General features: G+C 40.3%; 1 protein-coding gene across 1 annotated transcript in view; it reads right to left on the reverse strand.

Moving 5' to 3' along the window:
- LOC117449209 (arf-GAP with coiled-coil, ANK repeat and PH domain-containing protein 3-like) overlaps window positions 1–21,735 on the reverse strand; it is a 93,359-nt gene that overhangs the window by 44,448 nt on the left and 27,176 nt on the right. The window contains exons 2-4 of the mRNA XM_034086691.1: window positions 13,121–13,178; window positions 8,732–8,851; window positions 7,714–7,767 (exon numbers count right to left, since the gene is read on the reverse strand). Of these exons, the coding sequence (XP_033942582.1) occupies window positions 7,714–7,767; window positions 8,732–8,851; window positions 13,121–13,178 (232 nt within the window). The remainder of the gene's footprint in view (window positions 1–7,713; window positions 7,768–8,731; window positions 8,852–13,120; window positions 13,179–21,735) is intronic.

Below are 21,735 nucleotides of genomic sequence, written 5' to 3' on the forward strand. Positions count from 1 at the left end.
TGTATTTTGTGGCGGAAGTTACAGTGCCAGTTACAGGCCCAGCATATGTACTACAGCGTTTCCAGCGTTCTCGTGTGAACGGAAGACTTTTTTGAAAACGCATACTGTGCATAAATGCATACTGTGCATGTGTGAGCAGCACCTGACTCTGCAGATGTTCATATCATAGTAACTGTCTGTGGCCTTCATTGTTTTCTTGTTGCAATGAGGCTAATTTGTATTGAAAGAAGCCAAATGTGCACTAAAAACATGCATATTATCCATTAAATGGGTGCAACTAAAGCAGGACAAGGAGGGCAGTCCCATTATCGATTTTGAATGTCAGGGCTATTGAATAATAATAGGCCAATGAACGCTAGAATAACATGGATCAAGTAATTCCTTTCATGTGTTGTGAATCTGTCTTTCAGCAAATGTGTCTCGATAAGGATCAGTGGATATTTGCTGTGCTCCTTTGGAAGAAATATTTGAAATAGTTGGGTAGTGAGTTCAAATCCCGCCTGGAACACCACCACTAGTGTGCCCTTGAGTAAGGCACTTAGTTACTCCAGGGAAAATGTCCCTGTAATCGGTAATTGTAAGTCGCTTTGGATAAAAGCGTCAGCTAAATGAAATGTAATGTAATGAAATAGGATTTCACTTTTCGGGACAAAGAGTTGTCTTCTGTGAGGAATGAGAAGGAGTGCAGACAGGATCGACTTCTTGTTGTGTCTTTCTTTGTTTTCCAGTTTCCAAATATAACCCAGAGACTTTGGATCCCACGCGGGAATAAACTCAGAGTGTACAGCCTACTGCGGCAGACACGTATTGTATTCAAATGAAGTAAATCTACATGCAACTGAAAATAATATGCAATTAAAACATAAATTCATCAATCTATACTTAACTTCTCTCTAATCCTACACATAATCCATTCGCAGCTCGGGTGTTTGTCTCTTCTATGTGCTCATGTCTAATGGATGTTCAGTGTCAAACACAAGTCAATCATTTATTGAGTATTCATATGGATTTCACGCTTGAATTGAACAGAAAGCGTCAAAATGTTGGCCTGATTCTGTGGATGCAATGAGCCAAAGCAGGGGCCGGCGACCCGCGGCTCTTTCAGCCCTCTGCTCTGGCTTGCGTGAGCTGACACAAAAATAAGAAGGAAATACAATTAAAATATTTATAGGACTATTTATATTTTGTTGCACGGTTGAAAATGTTTCGTATCTTGTATTTTGAGGTGATACTGTAACACGTGATTATTTTTTAAACGTTTTTAATGAGGTAAACTAAAATATGCGTCATATCTGCTACGGTCCCTTTTCTTACAGGCGAATAACCCGACCCCCGGCTCGATGAGCGAACTATGGATACATCAAAGAAAAGAAAAGTATCGGAGGAACACAGAGGGTTTAATTCTGCGTGGACAGAGTTATATGTTTTCACAGCAAACGATGCTGGTTTACCGCTATGTTTGATACGTGGAGAGAAGTTGTCAAAGGTGCTGCAGCCTTTACGTATCGAGGAACAACGCGGGGGAGGAAGACGGCTGACGATCTTCGGTCATAATTTATTTTATTTCTTATTTTATTTCAGTCTTTATTTCAAACAGATTAAAAATAACAAATAAAAAATAACAAATGTGAAAAACAGAATACCGTATTGTTATAATACAGTATTTATCCACATTCACGGTCATATTTGTGCATAGATACATAGATCCTGTTGTTTTGTACAGAAATGGGGAAAAAAGTTAATCTAACAGGAAATGGATGGAAATAAGGGCCAATACTCTGTTCTTGGATGTGTATGAGCTCACGTCTCTGTGCATACGTCAAACATAATGTGTTCATCTCGATGCATTTTAAAGGCATCCGAGCATGGCTGCAACAAGGCCAGTTGGCGGTCCCATTCGTACGGGGACATTTGTTATTCCTAAGCGTCCGTCACCAGCAGCAGATTTAACCATCGTCATGTTTTATTCATCGCAGCACTGCTCAGTCAAATGCACACGCTGTCTTTCCTGGTTAAAATAGTAATGTGTAAAAGATGTCGTGTCGTGAAAATCAGCAGATCTCGAGGCCGCGTAACGGTCACATCGTTGGAAATATGTCAAATTCTTTGAGATGTTTTATCTCAGGGGGGATCGTTCTCATCGCTTCAGTCTCACACATTTCAAACACTGAACACTTCGTTCTGATCGTACATCATAATAACATGGAAGATATTTGACAGCCAATCATAACAATGTCCGGTCACATTCTTGGCTTTGATGGGAGCGCTCTTATGAATATGCTTACAAAAGGCCAATCAAATCAAAATATCGCCAATAAAACGGATAAAAAAGCAGCTTTTTCTACAATTAGTGCATTATAATGTAATGATATATATACAGTAAGAAGGAATCAGTAGTTCTTGGATTTTGAAATAAAGATCCGAAGGTTCGGATAGTTTTCCAATAAACTATTCAGGGATGTTTTTAGTATTTTATTTGTATTTAACATGCATTATAGAGTGTGCTGCTTGTAAGGGTAAATGTACACTCAAGTCCAGGGGTGTCAAACTCAAGGCCCGGGGGCCAAATCCGGCCCGTGACTTCATTTCCTGTGGCCCCACAAGAGCATGCAAAGAATATAATACGTTTATTATACGGTTACGTGCCGCTTTACAGAAGCACGTTGCCCATAAACTACATGTCCCACAATGCATCTCAGATATGCCTTTATCTTAGAATTTGCCATTTTCTCAGAATTGTTCTTTTTTTTCAAAATGTTAATTCTTTTGTTTGATTTTCAGAATGTGTTTTTTCTTCAAATCATTTTGTGACACTCACTGAAGAGACTTGCAATTATTTGCCCTAGACTTCTGCTTTCAGACGTAGTTAATTATGAGGTTATTGCCGGCCCTTTGAGTGCAACCATAATCCTGATGTGGCCCTCGATGAAATTGAGTTTGACCCCCTTGCTCTAGTCGAAACAAATACAGTCTGATAAAGTCCTGTAGTAAATCATGCTATTACAAAGCATTCAAAATTGTTTGTATGACTTTTAGCTTCTGCAGGACGGCGTCCAAAACTAATTTCCTCACAGAGATAATAAAGTACATTCATCTACATTCCTGCTCTGATTTGTTTTACAGCCTCTGAAGCAGAAGAGAATAATATATAACATTTTCCTTTGCTCTGATAACAACCTTTGCTTCATTGGCTGATATTGTTGTCCCTGATACGACGACATATTCTTCATATACCAAAGCAAACTCATCGTATGTGTAAACCTACTTGGTAATACAAACGATTCTGACAACACAACATTAAAACATTTGTGGCTGAGGTTGTGACCTACGACATCAATTTGAGACGTTATAATAACACTTCAATAAAACTAAATGAAACTATGCAATCCTGGAGGATACGCCAAGAAGAGGTCACACCAGGGACCGTAGGAACTAGGGATGCCAGCGATTATTCGATTATTCGAATATTCGCTACAGTCTCCATAATCGAATATTATTTTTTAAAATCGATTTTATTTATTTTTTATTTTTTTATGTATTTTTTTTTTTTTCTGGCTTAGTTTCAACCAAAATATTTATAAATATATATATGCTAATAATAGTAATAGTATTAATAATTGTAAATGGTCATTGGTCACACCACCAGTTTGTCGAATAATCGATTATTATTCGCCAGGGCTGCCGAATAATCGATTTTGATCATGGTCAGTTTCTGGCAACCCTAGCAGGAACCAGATCTTCCTCTACTTAAAGTAAAAGGCAAATGGATCACCTAAACTAAAAAAAACAGCAACAACTGGACAACCAGATCCTCCATCCTCAAAAGAAGCAACATGAAGATTTAAAGGGCCCCTATTATACTGTCTTTCATCAATATATGGTCTCATAAGGAATAATGACTGATGTGTCTGGTAGCAAAACAAGAGTTTGACACACACGCATCAGGCTGGAGGACACTATTGTCTGACTACATGCTATAGACAGTCACACACACATACTGTACACATGCCAGACCATATATAACACACTCAAGGTTAACTAAGGTCACTTTTGTCCAGTGGCTGAAGCTAATCCTCGCCTGGCTGAGCATCGCGGCTCTATCGACCCTCACTCTGTCAGCTGACCCCCCTGTCTCTCTGAGAGGGAATGAGGTGAAGGGACTGGCTGATTTGCGGCGACACATCTTTGTTGCTCTTGTTCTTCAGAAAGGAATGTGACACACACACACACACACACACACACACACACACACACACACACACACACACACACACACACACACACACACACACACACACACACACACACACACACACACACACACACACACACACACACACACACACACACACACACACACACACACACACACACACACACACACACACACACACACACACACACACACACACACACACACACACACACACACACACACACACACACACACACACACACACACACACACACACACACACACACACACACACACACACACACACACTTTATAGCACGCAAAGGGTCCCAGCTAATGGACTTCAAAGGGCCTCAGGGGTCAAGAGGTCAGGAGCCTCGGAGGGGAAACCCCACAGCTGTAAAGCTATTACAAATATTACCTAATTGTTATTGTTATTCAAGGTTCTGATTCTGAGGAATGTTATTGTCGAGTGGATATGACTTAAATACTTGAACATAACTGCCTTGTTGAACAGATAATGTACAAAAAACAAGGCTTTACTGTAACGGTCTCTACTAAAGCATTGTTTAATAGGTTTTTAAGATATTACTAATGCCGTTAATAACAGTTAATGACTCGTTTGCCAATGCGTTATAGACAAGTTGTAAGGAAAACTACTAGGGCAGCACAGTTAATGCAAATATTTTATCGATTTATCATCAAATTGCAGATAGCACAATATATGTTTAAGACTTAATATGCGTTTAAATTGAATTTGTTATGAAGTATTGTGAAGCTGCAGCATCACATTCTATAGACTTCACAAATACAGACCCTCTGAAAAAATTGAATAATTTAAATATATTTTTCAATGATAATGTATTATGCAGTAATACTGCAATAATCAAAATGTGTATTTATTTTGCAAAACATGCAGCTTTATCAACTAATGAATACATTTTAAAGGTGGGGTAGGTAAGTTTCAGAAACCGGCTCGAGTGCACTAACATTTGAAAGTACACAGCCGAAAAGAATCCGCCCCTTCCTTCAGACTTCCTTACAGAGCACCTCCTCCAACACACATGAACATGACGTCAGCAGACTGGTGAACGTGGCCGCCTGTTGCTGGCGAGTCATTGAAGTACTGCTGCAATGCACGCCCAATGACGGCACGCCCAATGACGGCACGCCCAATGACGGCACGCCCAATGAGGGCACGAGATACATTTGTGCGTGCACGAGATGGAAGGCTGACAGACAGGGCGGCAATCCAATCCGTTTAGCCGGCCCGGATTGGTTGTACTTTTTACAGTATTATGGCTTCCACAGATGACTTTTTTTTTATGGATTTGTTGTCAAAGCACTTCAGATATTCATTGTTAAGAGTAGTTTACAATGCATTTAATGTTTATGCATGTACAGTAGGGAGGGAAAGGTTTTAAAGTGCACCTATCATGCTATTTTTAGGCAATAGCACAGGTCTCAGACATATAAAAAACATGTCAATGAAGTGTTTTGCTCAAAATATCAAAGAGATCACCCATTCTAGCCATGCCTCATATCCCTCTATTTCACTTCCTGTTTCAAAAGGGCTGATTTGGGGATGAAGCTTTAAAAATTTAAAATAATTGATAACATAAAAAAGGAGGGGGCTGAGCTCATGCGGGACCCGGCAGCTACTGTCTAAACTAAACGCTGCCGTGATGAAACGCCATATCAGGGATTATCAAGGATTCTCTCTGAAACAGTCTGGAGCTCAAAGGCTTTCTCTCTTGCCGGTTAAACCACAAGGTGAGTTCCTTTTTACTTCCTGCTTCTTCACACACATGCTCTCCAGTACAGGTTAGCTCTGAGTGTTAGCGATGCTAATGTAAACGCCGACCATATTACGTCCAAAACAGTCGGGCATTGTTTCTGATAGCAACTTTCTGATTGGGTCGTGGGTCCACATTTCAGATATTACGTCATATCGGACGCACATCTGGATCAGCTCCGTTTTTAGAGATTTGGGTACGGAGGAAAAGAGAGAGGGCTTTATTTTCTGACGCTGCGTGAGTTCCCCGACACACCGGGGACACATATTTATAAAAGACATCAACAAGTGCATTTAGCATGATAGGTCCCCTTTAATATCCAGATCAATTTTTCTAGTTCCTGTTTGTCAAAATCCCCAAAACTGCTGCACCAACAAATCTTTTATGTCTCCCCACACTTCTTATACAAGTTAGATGCTTCTTATTTTCAGTCGTTGCTGATCATTGGTTTCAACGGTTAATATAACCAGTGGTAGATTTGGATCAGCTGAGGCTAATTATCGTTAATTTCAACTCTAAAGCCGTTTACATTTACAGTTCATATATTAGGATGCTCATCTATTTTTGAAGTTGTGCTTTATCAGCAAAACAAATTATAAGACATCTTTGAGTTCTTGTTATTTTTCCTTTAACATCCAATGAAGGATTTTAAAGGATTCAGATTCAACAAATGGATTAAAGTGTGTACATTTGTGTTTGTTTTCTTTCATTTAATATCGAGTAAAGTGTATCGCGAATCTCTGAGTGAGGAACACACATACACTGCGATGAGGCTTATCAAAAATGTATTATAAACTATATATATATATACTGTATATACGGCTTATAAATGATAAATAGGGACGGGTCACTATTCCTGGAAATGGGCTGACGGCAATCGGCGCATTTCTCAGCAACTTATAAATAGTTAAATCATAAAAATGCATGATTTAAATGATTCAATTTAATATTTTAACACTTATATCTCCAGAAGGGATTTGTTATTGAAAGGTAAGCGTGTATTTTGTTAGTCAGTAGGGGCTTGGACTGTGAGCCATAGGGTCGCCGGTTCAAGTCCCCGACCAGACCTATTTGGAGTGTGGACTGCTACTTGGAGAGGTCCCAGTTCACCTCCTGCCCTGCCGTGGTGCCCTTGAGCAAGGCACCGGACACCCCCCTTCCCCCCTCACTCCCATTGCTCTGCGGGCGCTGTACAATAGCTGCCCACTGCTCCCATCAAAGAGGGTCTCATCCCTTCGATTCTATTTAATAATGGGATACCAACATTTATATGTAAATTATTAACAAAAATACATTTAAAAAACACCTGCTAATGAGAGATTTCACAACCCTGAATGTGTTCTAAAAATGGCTTTAAACTGATATTAAAGGCATTTATTTTCAATGTTTAAGGGTTGCCTTATTAGTTAGTAATTCACTTAACCCTCTGACATACTTCTCTTATATAAAACCCACGTGTGTGTGTTTTCCGGGCCGTTCTGCTCTCTGTGGGACCCTCTGAGATGTGATACAGCGTTGACTGACAGTCCTGACAGCTTCACAGCGACGGACAGATTTAATGATGTGGGAAAGAAGAAGTCCATGTAGTTCAAACACAGCCGGAGCTTGACCCTCAGTGTAGTCGGGGATAAAGGAGCCTTGTGAGGCCCGTAAAGCGCAGCTAACGTTGGATGAAATCATTGCATCTCAAAATGTGGAGCCTGTGCAGAGCGGAAGACTCACCATGTGGTAGTTGATGATTTCCTGGAGGCTCTCGCCGCACTTTTCCAGGCACTCCTACACAGAAGAAAATGACATAATTCTTTAAGTAGATAGTACATGAGGATATTTTCTCCTCAGAACAGCTGCTACTGTATCTGGAAGTAAAAGAGAGAAATAAATACAGCCAAAAACTAAAAACCATAATAGAAAATGAGATGATCTGCAAAGCTAAAATTAAGCTGGTTAACTTGAGGTACTCTGGGGATTGAATTAACTGTAATTGAATGGTTGCTTCAGTGTTTTTTTACAATGGAAACTACAAATACTTTACTAAGGAACTCTCAATTAGTCTGACGGTTGAAGCCAAGAAGGCTTTTAATAGCACTTAATGTCAGAAGCAATGAAAAAGCATTAGGTGCTGCGAGACGAGACAGAAGTACGTTTCCAGATCGGATCTGATGCTCACTTCCTGTTCTGTTAGTAATCAGGTTAACTCACACACACGAGACACAAGTCATAATCACAGGAGACTTTCACTGTCATACATTTTACATCACATGTTAGACGGTTTTATCCAAAGCGACTTACACACTCAATACTGTGGACAATCCCCACAGGAGCAATTTGGGGTGAAGTGTCTCAGGGACACAACGACATGCTGACTGCAGAGGGGTTTGAACCTGTGACCCCCTGATCCGAACACCGACGCACTAACCCACTGCGCCACACGCCCCCTCCTTGTTATCATACATTTTACCTCCTTGTGTCTATCTGATAAAATGTTATATTTTGCTGCATGTACCTTTTAAAGTTCTTAACGAATAATATGAGGAGAATTTCTTGTTGTTTGTTTTTAACTTGTGATTTTGTGAAGCACTTTGAGCTGCATGTGAAAAGTACTATATAAATAAAGCTTTATTATTATTACTATAACTGTCGTGGCTCTGATCGTAGGCCCTAAACATGGCTAAATATGACCTAAATAAAAAAGGCTCCAATGCCTCAGACAGAGACTCCGGATTAAATGGCCTGTCCTCACCGATATCGACTCATCCTTCTTGCACTGTTGAGATAAATCCCGGACGCCGTTAACGAAGAGTTTGTTGGCGCTGACGTACGCCTTCCCGGCTTCGATCATCCCACTGCATAGCTTCACCAGCTGTGGAGAGACACATCAAATGAAAATATATCACTTTAAGGAGTGGAAACATGGAGAAATCATATCTTTGATGAAATATGGAGACATTTGGTGAGGAATGCAGCACAAAGATTTCAGGGTATTGGTCAGTGTTCAGCGTTTTTTAGCTTGGGATTGTTCTGTGTAATATAATATTAAAAAGTTTTAATAGCGTTGAAGGCAAACCAGGTGATGCAAATATATACATTTTCTGTCACAGGACAAGATTGACTGATTAGCTGTGTGTTCTTTCTTGTCCATAAAAGTTCAATTATCCCCAATTGTTAGAAATCAAGACAGAATTAAAATGCCTGAGCATGGATGGCACGGTGCAGCTTCCCATAAACATTTCATGGTAATTTGCTGAAGGCCATGTTTCCCCGCTAATCTGGTGTGTTTTCTCCATAAGAGTTACGAAGGCAATAAAATTGTAGTAGAGAAAACATCAAATCAGTTTTAAGTTTTTTAGCTGTATAAGCAAAAATAACTGCAAACATTAAGGGAATTTCTCCGACAAAATTATATTCCAAGCATTGAGGAGGTGGGAGAAAATATTCACCAAATATGTATTTTGTTTTGTTAGGGTTAGGGGTAGGGTTAGGGTAATGTTGTGAATTGAGTGGCCTTTGTTCGTCGTCCATTACATACGCCTGCCCATACCATAACCCCACCACCACCACTCGATTCACAACATTACCCTAACCCTAACCCTAACCCTACCCCTCACACCAGATACTGCCTGGTTTTCGGACCCCCCAGACCCCCCCAATAAAGCAAAACTGCACGTTTCAAAGTGGCCTTTTATTGTGGCCAGCCTAAGGCACACCTGTGCAATAATCATGCTGTCTAATCAGCATCTTGATATGCCACACCTGTGAGGTGGGATGGATTATCTCGGCAAAGGAGAAGTGCTCACTGTCACAGATTTTTTCAGATTTGTGAACAATATTTGAGAGAAATAGTTATTTTGTGTATATAGAAAATGTTTTAGATCTTTGAGTTCATCTCGTGAAAAATGGGAGCAAAAACAAAAGTGTTGCGTTTATATTTTTGTTCAGTGTATATATAAATATATAGAGACCATTCTCCTAACTTGCCTGTATATATTATATGAATAATTATATAAAGTATTCAAGGTTAAAGTATACATTGATATTGTTAACATATATTAAGATGTAAAAAGAAAAAAGAAAAATTGAAAAAACGGGAGAAGGGGTCGGATTAAATAAGTGTAAACTTCTTCCGACCCCTTTTCGGACGTGTAATTAGCTAAAGTGTTGTTGTTTATTGATATCAGACAATGATACTACAGACTATTCAATTATTAATTAAATATTTCGTTTTGTTATTGCATTCATTTGTATAGTACTGCATCATGTCTGTATCATCTTTTGTTTCATTTGTATTTTCTTTGGTTTTACACGGTCGAAAAAAATAAATAAACTAAAATCAAAATACCACATTTTCTGCTCTGTTTTCAGCACGTTACCACACAGACCAGGACGTGTCCCACAGTTTGTATATTATCCCTGTGGTAACAGACGGTGGTGGGTGACTCTCAGGTGCGCTCCATATGTTCGCCCCCTGATAGCACGTCGCTCCACACAGATCGGTAACACGTTTGTTTTCTCTGTGGCTGTCAGCAGAATGTGTGATATCTATCGGACACAGAGCGTGTTTTGTTTAGCTTTTATGTTCATCAGAGGATTTATTTGGTTTGATCTAATGCCAGGTTTTTCAGCACCAAAGTCAAACAGCTGCTAACCAGACATGAGACTGATTTAGATTAGTTTAAAGACCAATTATTCCTTGACTTAAAGAACAATCGGTACCATGTCTGAACACTTAAAGTTTTAGCAAGACGCAAATTAGCTTAGCATTAGCACCTCTAAAGCTATCTAGTAAACACATTGTATCTTGTTTGTTCAGCGTATATTCATATGTTAGTGTCTTGCAATTTGTGTCTTTTCATTTTATATTATATAATATGATTATTAATATGATCATTATTTGTATGATTTTTAATTTATTTGTAACTTTTTCAAATTTAAATAATTAATTAGGCTTTTCTTTTTTTTTTTAATATGTGTATTTATTTATTTATTTAGGCTATATGTGTTTTTGTATATTGGCGAGTAGATACTTGTATATACAGTAAATGTATACATACTTTTATTTTAATGCAAATTAGCTTAGCATAAGGGATGAGAGGAAACTGCTAGCCTCACAATAAAATAAAAAAAAGACTTCTAAAGTTAGTAAACACATTATATATTGTCTGTATATAAAATATATCTTTCAGTGTCATAAAATCACAATATACTACAAACATGGAAATAGAACACAACACAATACACTTTGTTAAATTACAGTACATTTGCACACAAAAAAGGATGAAGCTTACTGTAATCTTTGTGGAAAGGATTTTACATCTGGAATACATTTTTAATGTTTAACTTGCTGACGTTTAGCAGGACTAATAATTCCTGACTGGAGTTCATGAACTATGATGGAGTATTCCTGCACTGATGGCAGAAAGAGAAGAAACGGCTCTCAGACACGTTCTGTAATTTAATGTCAAATGGAGCAGAAGGACCGGTGACATGAGCATCACCGGCAAAACACCTGCCTCTTTATAACGGGACGCAGTGTGAGAGCCATGTCACGTTTAAAAAATAATAAATATGGCCAAAAACTAAAACCATGATAGAAAATAAGAAGATCTGTAATGCTATATTTAAGCTGGTTAACTCGAGGATTTCTTGTCTTGTACAGAGAGATAAACTATACTTGTATGGTGGTTTCGGTGTTTTTTTACAAACTACAAACACAAACACTTTAAAGTGGAACTCATGCTATTTTTAGGCAATAGCATAGGTCTCAGATATATAACAAATATATGTAAAAACCATGTCTATGAAGTGTTTTTCTCAAAATACCAAACAGATCACCCATTCTAGCCACGCCTCATATCCCTCTATTTCACTTCCTGTTTCAAAAGTGCTGATTTGGGGTATGAAGCTTTCAAAAAAGGAGGGGTCTGAGCTCATGCGGGACCCGGCAGCTACTGTCTAAACTAAACGCTGCCGTGATGAAACGCCATATCAAGGATTCTCTCTGAAACAGTCTGGAGCTCAAAGGCTTTCTCTCTTGCCGGTTATACCACAAGGTGAGTTCCTTTTTATTTCCTGCTTCTTCACACACATGCTCTCCAGTACAGGTTAGCTCTGAGTGTTAGCAATGCTAATGTCAACACCGACCATATTACATCCAAAACAGTCGTTGAACTAGCGACACTCTGCAGTCCTTTTTCGGTCACTAGAAGCTAGCAATGTTAGCACTTTGGCATTAGCTAGTGAGTATCATGCTGGGAGTGAACAGATTGAGGTGATGGGCAAGCTGTATCCAATGTATGTCGCAAGAAGAAGCTGTGACATAATATGGAAAAAATCATAACAACGTTCCTCCTTCTTTAGGTATTTATCCCAATATATATATATATATATATATATATATATATATATACACACATTATAGACCTGGGATTAGTGTGTGAAATACCCTCTGAAGATCAAGAGAGTCCAATATTGGTATAATGTCAAAGTCTGTTTACGAGAAACAAAAGATAACATGCAATTATCTCCAAGACATCAAATATACAACGCTAATACATGGAGATGACAGGGGCTCCTCCATGTTTCCAATCAATACCTTTACATCTGCAGGCTCTATACATTTTAAGATGCATTTAAATGCTAAAACCATGCTGGTAGCTGATGTATAACTCCAACACAGAAAAGAAAAGCAGATGGGCTGATCTCAATTTACGTTTTTAAGAGCAAGAACATAAGCGTATTATAAATGGCAAAGTTGTTGTACTGACTTTAAATGTTGACCTGGATGACTTCTGTATATGTTACCCTGTTTGACTTGATCTTTATTAGAAGAAAAACACTAAAAAGCAAAAAAGCCACAGAAATCAAGAGAAAGCCAAAGGAAAGAAACTGGTTTTATGATGCTCTGATTTGGCTTTCAACTTTAGTTAGTATGCAACATGTGGCCTTGGAGAGATGCTGCAAACATCCGCTATAATAACAATGATTGGAGAGAAGAGACATGCTTGGAAGTTTAACCCCAAGAGAGAAAAGTGTACCAATCCTGTAATGCAATTGGTTAAGCATTAGTAACTAGTAAGCATGTGCTGAGTTGGACAGTATCAAATAAATGAGGGTGTAATACAACATTGCTTACCTTGTCTAGTTTTGCCTCGATCTCCACAACCTCCGTCTCCACCTCCGCGATATTTGCCCTGAAAAATACAAATAAAGAGAAACCGTTAAAGCAACACATGTTGAAGAACACATGTCAAAGCATGTGTTGTAATGTGTCACCGTACAACTGAAAGAAACTCTTTAGAAAAACAGCCGTTCGACAATCGTTCCCACGTTGCTCAGAGAGCACGAAGCGCCTCCATAAATCGGAGAGGGACAGATGGAGATTTTGCACAGGGCCAAACGCAGACGTGTTCGTGCAGAAACGGGCCAGAGTTTTGGGCTTTAAGTGTGGAGAAGGCGTCTTGGGAGCGGTTCAGCTCTGTCAAAACAGAGTGACAGACGGGGTCTCGACACAGTGAGGGGGAACATGGCTGTTTTGGACCCCCACCCACTCATTTCCACTGTCAACACAACCGCCACGATTACCACCCCCACTGAGAGGTGGGATTTACAACCAGAGGCTCACAGCTGCATCGTGGAGACCCTAAATCCATTGCTTTCCCACTTCTTAAAAGGTCCCCTATTATACTGTTTATCATAAATATATTACAGCTCTCAGTTATATATACAGAACATGTCTCTGAAGTGTTTGGCTCCAAACACCAAGCAGATCATTGCAGCATTACCCATAATCCCCTCTGTTTCAGCCCCGTTTCAAAAGTGCTGATTCTCTGTCTGTTACTTTAGATGAAAATAAGGAGCCCCTCCCCACGCCCCTCTGAGAGAACACAATGCTGCTCTAGGAGGAGATTCAGGTGATAAGGGGGGGGGGGGGGTTACCTTGGTTGCTGATTGGCTAATGGTTACACAAGCCAACACATCGTTATGACATCATGAAGTGGCCAAAATCTGATCAGCTCGTTTTCAGACAGGTTTTTATAGAAATGGATCAGGACAAAAAGAGAGAGAATCTCTTCCCACAGAGGGGATACATGTTGATGTAGAAGAGACATGAGGAAGAGGGGACACATGTTGATGTAGAAGAGACATGGAGAAGTGGATTTTGTGTAACGTTTAACATGCTGATGTGTATAGAGTGGTTCAGTGATGACGTTTTCTTTACATAACATTTTGGATTATTGCAGAAGACAAGATAAGTGGCAAACACATAATTATGTTACTGTTCAGCAGGATAATCTCCTGCATTTTTCTTGCAATTGCAAGAAGCAAAAAGCTACAGTAAAGATCTACATCACGGTACCATTGCTGCACGTCACAACCGCTAAGCTAAAGGTGGCTAATTTTTGGCGGGAAGAGATTTAGTATTCTTATTCAGTCACTTGTTCGCAACCGCCGACACACAGAAGCTAAAGACTTTCACTGGTGGGGTATTTACTAATACTGACTTGGAGACGATCGAACCAGAAGTGGTCAAATGCCAACTCATATCCAGGTTTTCGGTCTCATTTCTGCACCGCTCAATAAGGAGTGAGTTTATAATGAACACAGATGTATGAACACTTTCAATTAAATACTTGTTTTTGTTATGCATTTTTCAACGTTATGTCATCTAAGTATTATGGGACTACTTTCTTGTGTACAATTATGTGTTACTTTCTTATATTTCAAGGAGCTAGGCTACTTTGTCTAATGCTGCAGAAACATGAAGGTGGTTGAGCAACATATTGCCTTCAAAAGTGATTTTTGGTAAATATTTTTAATTTTTGTCTAAGGACAACAATTTAAAAAAATGGTGTGACTGCTCTGATTTTCAATTGCTAGTTTTTAATCTGGTCGAAGTCTTGCTTTCCTCTTGAAAAATAGGTCATCAGAATGATTTTCGTCATAGTTATTGGCGACAAAAACAACATTTGACAAGCACTTTGGAAGAATCATATATGGCAGGCAGCTTCTCCATTCAATATGATGAAGAAACACACACACACACACACACACACACACACACACACACACACACACACACACACACACACACACACACACACACACACACACACACACACACACACACACACACACACACACACACACACACACACACACACACACACACACACACACACACACACACACACACACACACACACACACACACACACACACACACACACACACACACACACACACACACACACACACACACACACACACACACACACACACACACACACACACACAGCTTTGTGATGAGAGTATCTGTGGCAGAAATCGGCCACGGCTGGGAGGATATAAAACTTGTATCTTTGTCTCTTTGGCCTTGGGTGGATTAGCCTGCTCAGGGGAGGATGGCTCTAACTCTCCCCTCCACCCCACAGCTTTTCCCTCTCACCATCTCCTTTTATAAAAGATCTGAGGAAGTGAAGAGGGGGGGAGAGAAATACTCCAGAGAGGAAATATCTGTCAAAAGCTCCGACTCGTGCAAAATGGAAACATACATTACTAAAATAATCAATGGCATGTTATTCCACATGTAGACGTGTGTTATTGTAACCTCGGATGATCTCCTTCAGCTCACCACACCCCGGGATTATGTTGCTGTGAGCAAAAGCTGTTTTCATTGCTGATGTCATTTTTTGAAACTTCCCTTTTTACTGCGACAATGCAGAGCTTAAGCTTTTCAGGACGCTCGACCCCTTCACGCCTTCCAGCAGCAGCAGCAACTCTGATCTGGAAACGACTGCAGATTCCCAACATGAGTGACTTTAGGCTAGAGCAGATAGATACATATTTTGTGAAATAGGCTTGGGGTTTTCTGTAGCGTGTTATATAGGTTTTAGTGCATGTAAATGGTCTGCAAAGGCTAAAATCTGTGTTTCCTACTACCGGAACAAAGTGAAATCACTATGTAACACTCACACTGATATCCACTAGCGCTCCAACATAGTGTACGTGATAGGATAAGGGGCGGGAAATCTCTTAGCAGTTGACCAATCACAACAGAGCCGGCCAGCAAACCAATCATGTTGAATCGGCCGTGCGTCGGCCACAGGCAGTCGGACAAAGAAATCACTCTGATTGGCTGTTCAGCTAGTGAATCAGTGCATGAGAAGCGAAGCGGTTGCTTGAGAATGTCTTCCACAAGCAACACTCCAATGGCTGATCGCTCCAGTGCCGCACCAAACATGTTTTTGATAGACAAGAGTGAAAATGGAACGCACACGCCAAAGTTCCCGTTAGAATATTTTTTCACCGGTCAACATGTCCGTTAAAGTTTAAATCTTACGGACAACATTTGAAAAGTGCCGGTCAAAGGTCTTCTTTGTTATTTATTGAGCTTTAAAACAAATTGATATGATTCGATATTAACTAACTAATTATAGTAGATAAACTACATTTTTCAAAAGTGTTCAGTAACTTATAATAACACGGGAATAGCGCTCTCCCCCTCTCCTGACAGTCCGTCAGTATCATGCAGCTCGAGGATCAATGAGTGACCGACAGTAAAACTAAACACATCTATAACTAGTTACGGTAGTTTGAGAGGTAATTAAAATAGCTACGTGTGATATTCTAACCTGAAGTGTGTGTTTTGTTCCGCTCACCGCTGCATGTGATCATGCAGAGCTGCGTGTCGAGTCTCGACTCGTCAGCAGCAGCTGATCTCTCTCTCCCGTCAGATTAGACTTCACTCGCGTTTATGTCCATATCGATCAGATGCAGCTAGTTCTAGATAATGATAGACTACCTGCTTATTAAAAGACAACTAAACAATAAGTGTCGCTATGCAACCGGGTGAGGCCGCAAAGTATAGCGCAGCATTATGCATTTGTTTACATGCCCACCGGAACCCCGAGGCATTACCAACAGATCAATGCACAATCAACCCACACAGGACATCTCTTTCTCCACATTACGTGTTAGACGTTAGAATGGACTATTCTTGTCTGTCACATAAGTGGGGCAAGTTGCGCAATTGATGCGGTATTGCGCTAAATGGAAATTATTTGGAACGTACACTTTGACCGGAGAGATTTAGATTTGCCGGTCTTCAGCATATTTTACCGGTCGTAGTCCGGTAATTACCGGCTAACGGGAACTCTGGCACATGCTATTTGTTGTTTGTTTATATCACGCAGTCTGTTCTTCTTCTCTGTCGTCCGGTTGTTGCCTCTTTGAATGACGAATACACACTACCGCTGCCTGCTGGTAAGGAGAGTTATTGCCGCTCACGCATGCGCAGTTCGTACGTGCTCGGCTGAAGTCTTTGCGGTGTGTTCCAGTGCGACACATGGCCAAGATGCAGGAGAACACGGCGACGCAACAGTCGGCGTCAGCGAGTTCTCTGTTGACTGCTCGGTGTGTCAGGGCCTTAAGGGACTGTATGAAAGTTCAATGGGTTCAGAAAAGGTCAATGATAGAAAGTTAACCCCGACAGACTTCTGACTATGACGGGGAAACGACTCTTTCAATACATTTCTCACAGTTTTGTCAGTATATGTATGTACGTACGTATGTATGTAGGATCCCTGGGCCACTCCACCAGGCCTACCATCACAAATCTTGGGATAACGATGGACCCTGAACTCAAGCTTGACAGCCAGATCAAGGCAGTTGTTAAAAACCGCTTCTTCCACCTCAGGCAGCTAGCCAAAATAAAGCCTTTTTTAAATAGTGACCTCTTTGAAACGGGAATCCATGCCTTCGTCACCTCCCGCTTGGATTATTGTAATGCACGATATATGGGGATAAGTGCATCCTCCCTTGCTCGCCTGCAGATGGTGCAAAATGCAGCAGCACGGCTCCTAACTGGCACACGCAAATACGAGCACATTTCCCGCATCTTATCTTCGCTCCACTGGCTGCCCGTTCATTTGAGGATTCATTTTAAAACTCTCTTATTTACTTTTAAAGCTCTCAATGGCCTGGCCCCGCCCTACCTCTCTGAGCTGTTACACAGCTACACGCCCACTCGCACTCTCAGGTCAGCTGATCAGTTGCTCCTGAGGGTGCCAAAAACAAAGTCTAAGCGCAGAGGGGACCGTGCTTTCTCTGCTGCCGCCCCTAAACTGGGGGGCAACGACCTGCCCTCGCTCATCAGACAGGCTCCCACACCTAAAACCCACCTCTTCTCCTTAGCATTCGGAAACAAGTAGATTGTTGCTTTTATTTGCTTTCAGTGGTCTATTGTTTTTATTATATGGCTGTTATTTATTTTTTAATTATTACGTTTATTCTGGTTTGTTTTGTGTTTGTATCTTGTATTTTAAATGTATTTATATCATGTTGTGTGAGCTTATCTCTCTGTACAGCACTTTGGTCTGAAGGTTTTAAAGTGCTATATAAATAAAGTTGGATTGTATGTATGTATGTATGTATGTATGTATGTATGTATGTATGTATGTATGTATGTATGTATGTGTGTGTGTGTGTGTGTGTGTGTGTGTGTGTGTGTGTGTGTGTGTGTGTGTGTGTGTGTGTGTGTGTGTGTGTAGTAAAAAACATAATTGTGTAAATGTAGGTCCAACAGCATTGAATCACACCAAATTTAGAAATGTGGTACGATCACTGAATACGATACGGTGAACTTTACTATGCCCTGAAGGAAATTAGTTTTGGACACCACATAAAAACCACATACTACAAAGCAACCGATAAAGTAACTAACATGTTAACCCAAGACACACACACACACACACACACACACACACACACACACATATTGCATAACCATCAAATGTCTCATATAAAGGTATGTTTTATCGCCACGTCTTGCTGTGACACGGTAAATGTCCACGCTGTGTGAAGAATAAAGGAAATCTGATTCCATATTACATTTACTTCTGAGGCAATACAAAGGGAATATTTCAAAGCCCCTCTCCACACAGGCTGCTCTATATATCCTTATTTAACCCGGTAAAAGTCTCATTGAGATTAAAACCTCTCTTTCAAGAGCGACCTGGCCAAGAGGGCAGCATGAACAAAGTTACAACAAATGAACACAAAGCAATACAGGCAGATGAGTACAGCGGTCGTGTCTCAAACTGAACTCAACACAGCGACATCTCGGCTCCCTGATCCAGATGTGTGGACCAGCTGAGCCCCCCTCCAGGCTGAAACCCCCCCTCACTGCACATGCCTCTCCTAATGGATGCACACGGTTCCCCCCGGGTCCCGTAGCCACAGCAACCGTCTCCTAAGTGGGCCGGAGAGGTCCCCGATGGGCTTGTGGATCGACCCTTATTCACACCACGGGGAAGGCAGAAGCTAAGTAGACAATAACACGACTTCATGACAGGAGATGACCATCCTCACACCATTAACAGCTCATCAGGAGACCCTTAAACTGCAGTAAAGCAACAGTGACTTTATTACCTGTCAGTGCAGATTGAGGTTAAGTGCCCCTGTTTGTGTGCAGGATTTAAGCTTCACTGTAAAAACAAAACATTAACAGTGGGATTGTGCTGAGCGAGCGGTTCTAGATGCTGACGGAGCGTTCAGAGCAACGTCTGAGGTACTTTTACTGGTGCAAAGCAGCACCTCGATTTGTGTTTAATTTATAAACAACCGCGTTCTTAATCCCATGATGCAGTATCACAGCAACTAAATGTTTTCCAAGCTGGCTTTCTTTTTTCGTGTGCAAACTTTTAGAGCTTCTGCAAGCATCATCTCAGAATAATTTTTTTACATTATTCCAGAAATAATTATCAATGGAAGAACAGTTTACCTTGTAAAGTAAATGTAAATGTTATTAGAAAATGAAAGTACTTGGAATAATGGCCAGGTTGTAGTTTGTTCATACTGAAGTAGTTTTGATTGGTGGTTTGTAAAAATGCATCTTATTTTCTAAACTCTTCATAAATGTTAAATCTGTTTTAAGCTATTAAATACACAGTAGAAATGGTTGTGTTCCTGCCATTTGAATATTGCACTTCAATATTGCAATTTCAATACAATTTTGATTATAGGTGCAGCCTTAAGTATCTAAAATCTGTACCCAAATATCGCTCTTGTGGCCTGGCTGCAGTTTGAGAGGATGCAGCTGGGCTCACACGCCCCAGAGGGTTGTGTGTTGTGGAGGGTGAATCCTCCTGGTGGTCTGGATGGAGAACGAGCAGGTGGGGCGCTGAGGAGAGAGTCCAGGTAGTGAACCCTAAAATACAGCCGTGTACCCCATCCCAGAAAACAATCCTCCGGCTGGGGCACAGAGACTAAACCTACTGCAGTCGCCCCTCTGGGAGTGAAGCGCACACTGAGTGATGTCTCTCTGCCAGAATACAAATGAGAACAGCTGTAGCGCAGACTGCAAGTGATCCTCAGTCTGATGCATCTTTCATCTGCATCCAAACACTGCCACAGAGATACCTCTTCTAATCTGCACAGCTTTCCAAACAATACAGCACATATTTTATATGTATTCTACTTTATTTTATGAGTATTTTGTCATATGACACTGAACATAGTTGTTGGTATCAATCAAACTTCATTTGTACAGCCCTTTTCTTTCACACAAACCAAAAATACAAATAAAACTACACCCTTCCCAAGCGATAAATACTAAGCAACACATAACTTAAAATAACTAAAACACAAGTCAATAAACACAGGACTGAATAAACAAGTATTACATTATTTAAAATAGATAATTCAATTTCAAAAATTTTAATAAAATAGAAATAAAAAATAAATACAATTGTCATAAATACATGTTAATTAAAAGAGGACTGGTTGAGTGTTATAACTATGGGGGTTAACCAGTTCAAATCTATATCTCATGTTAATATTTCTCTTTATTTTAATATTATAATATGTTGTTTTAAAATAGCTTTTTATAATTGTTTTATTCTTTTGTTATTTTCTCACAATGTATCTTCTCTGACTGTGTTTATGTATGCACCATACAGTATGCACCAAGGCCAATTCCTCACATGTGTGTAAACCAAACTTGGCAATAAATCCGTTTCTGATTCTGATTTCATCAGGATGGAGTATTTGGGAGTGTGGAGGAGGGGGAACCAAAGGGTCTGGAGAGGGGGGCGGCCCCGTCTGTCTGAGGGCCCCATTGTGAAGAAGCCACTTCCTGTCTGGAGAAATGGCAGCATTTTTGTCATATTATTGATTGCTTTATTGTCCTAATTGAGGCTGTAGTGGCTGAATGGCTCTGACTGAAGGGGGGGGGGGGGGGGTCAGGAGTGTTTTCCCTTCAGCAACAGAAGCTCGGGTTATTCTTAGCTCCCTGCCCTCCTCTTCCAGACGTGAACTAATGTAGGATGGCTTTGCAATCCCAAGCACTTACACAAATACTACCATTTTTTTTATTTGTGCTGTTGTATTTGCTGTAAAGTATTTCTATTGTATGTGCAGCACTTTGGCTCGACCAAAAATCGTTTTAAAAATGTGCTATATAAATCAAACTTGACTGATTTACCAAGTGTATTTTCAGAGTCACTTAAAAAGGTCCAGTACAACGACTGTCGTAATAACAGACGAACGACCGTAACCAGGCACTTCAGGTCAGTCGGGCCTTTAATTGTTTAATATTTGGAGCGATACTCAACATTAAAAGCATTTGGATGGTGGTGTTCTTTTCCAATATATACTTACTTACTTACACTACTACATAAACTAACGCAGGCTCGAGGAGACATCGCTGGCTATGCAATGCCACGCACTTACACAAATACAAGCCAGAGC

Source organism: Pseudochaenichthys georgianus, chromosome 7 (genome assembly GCF_902827115.2).
Source record: "Pseudochaenichthys georgianus chromosome 7, fPseGeo1.2, whole genome shotgun sequence".
NCBI lineage: Eukaryota > Metazoa > Chordata > Actinopteri > Perciformes > Channichthyidae > Pseudochaenichthys > Pseudochaenichthys georgianus.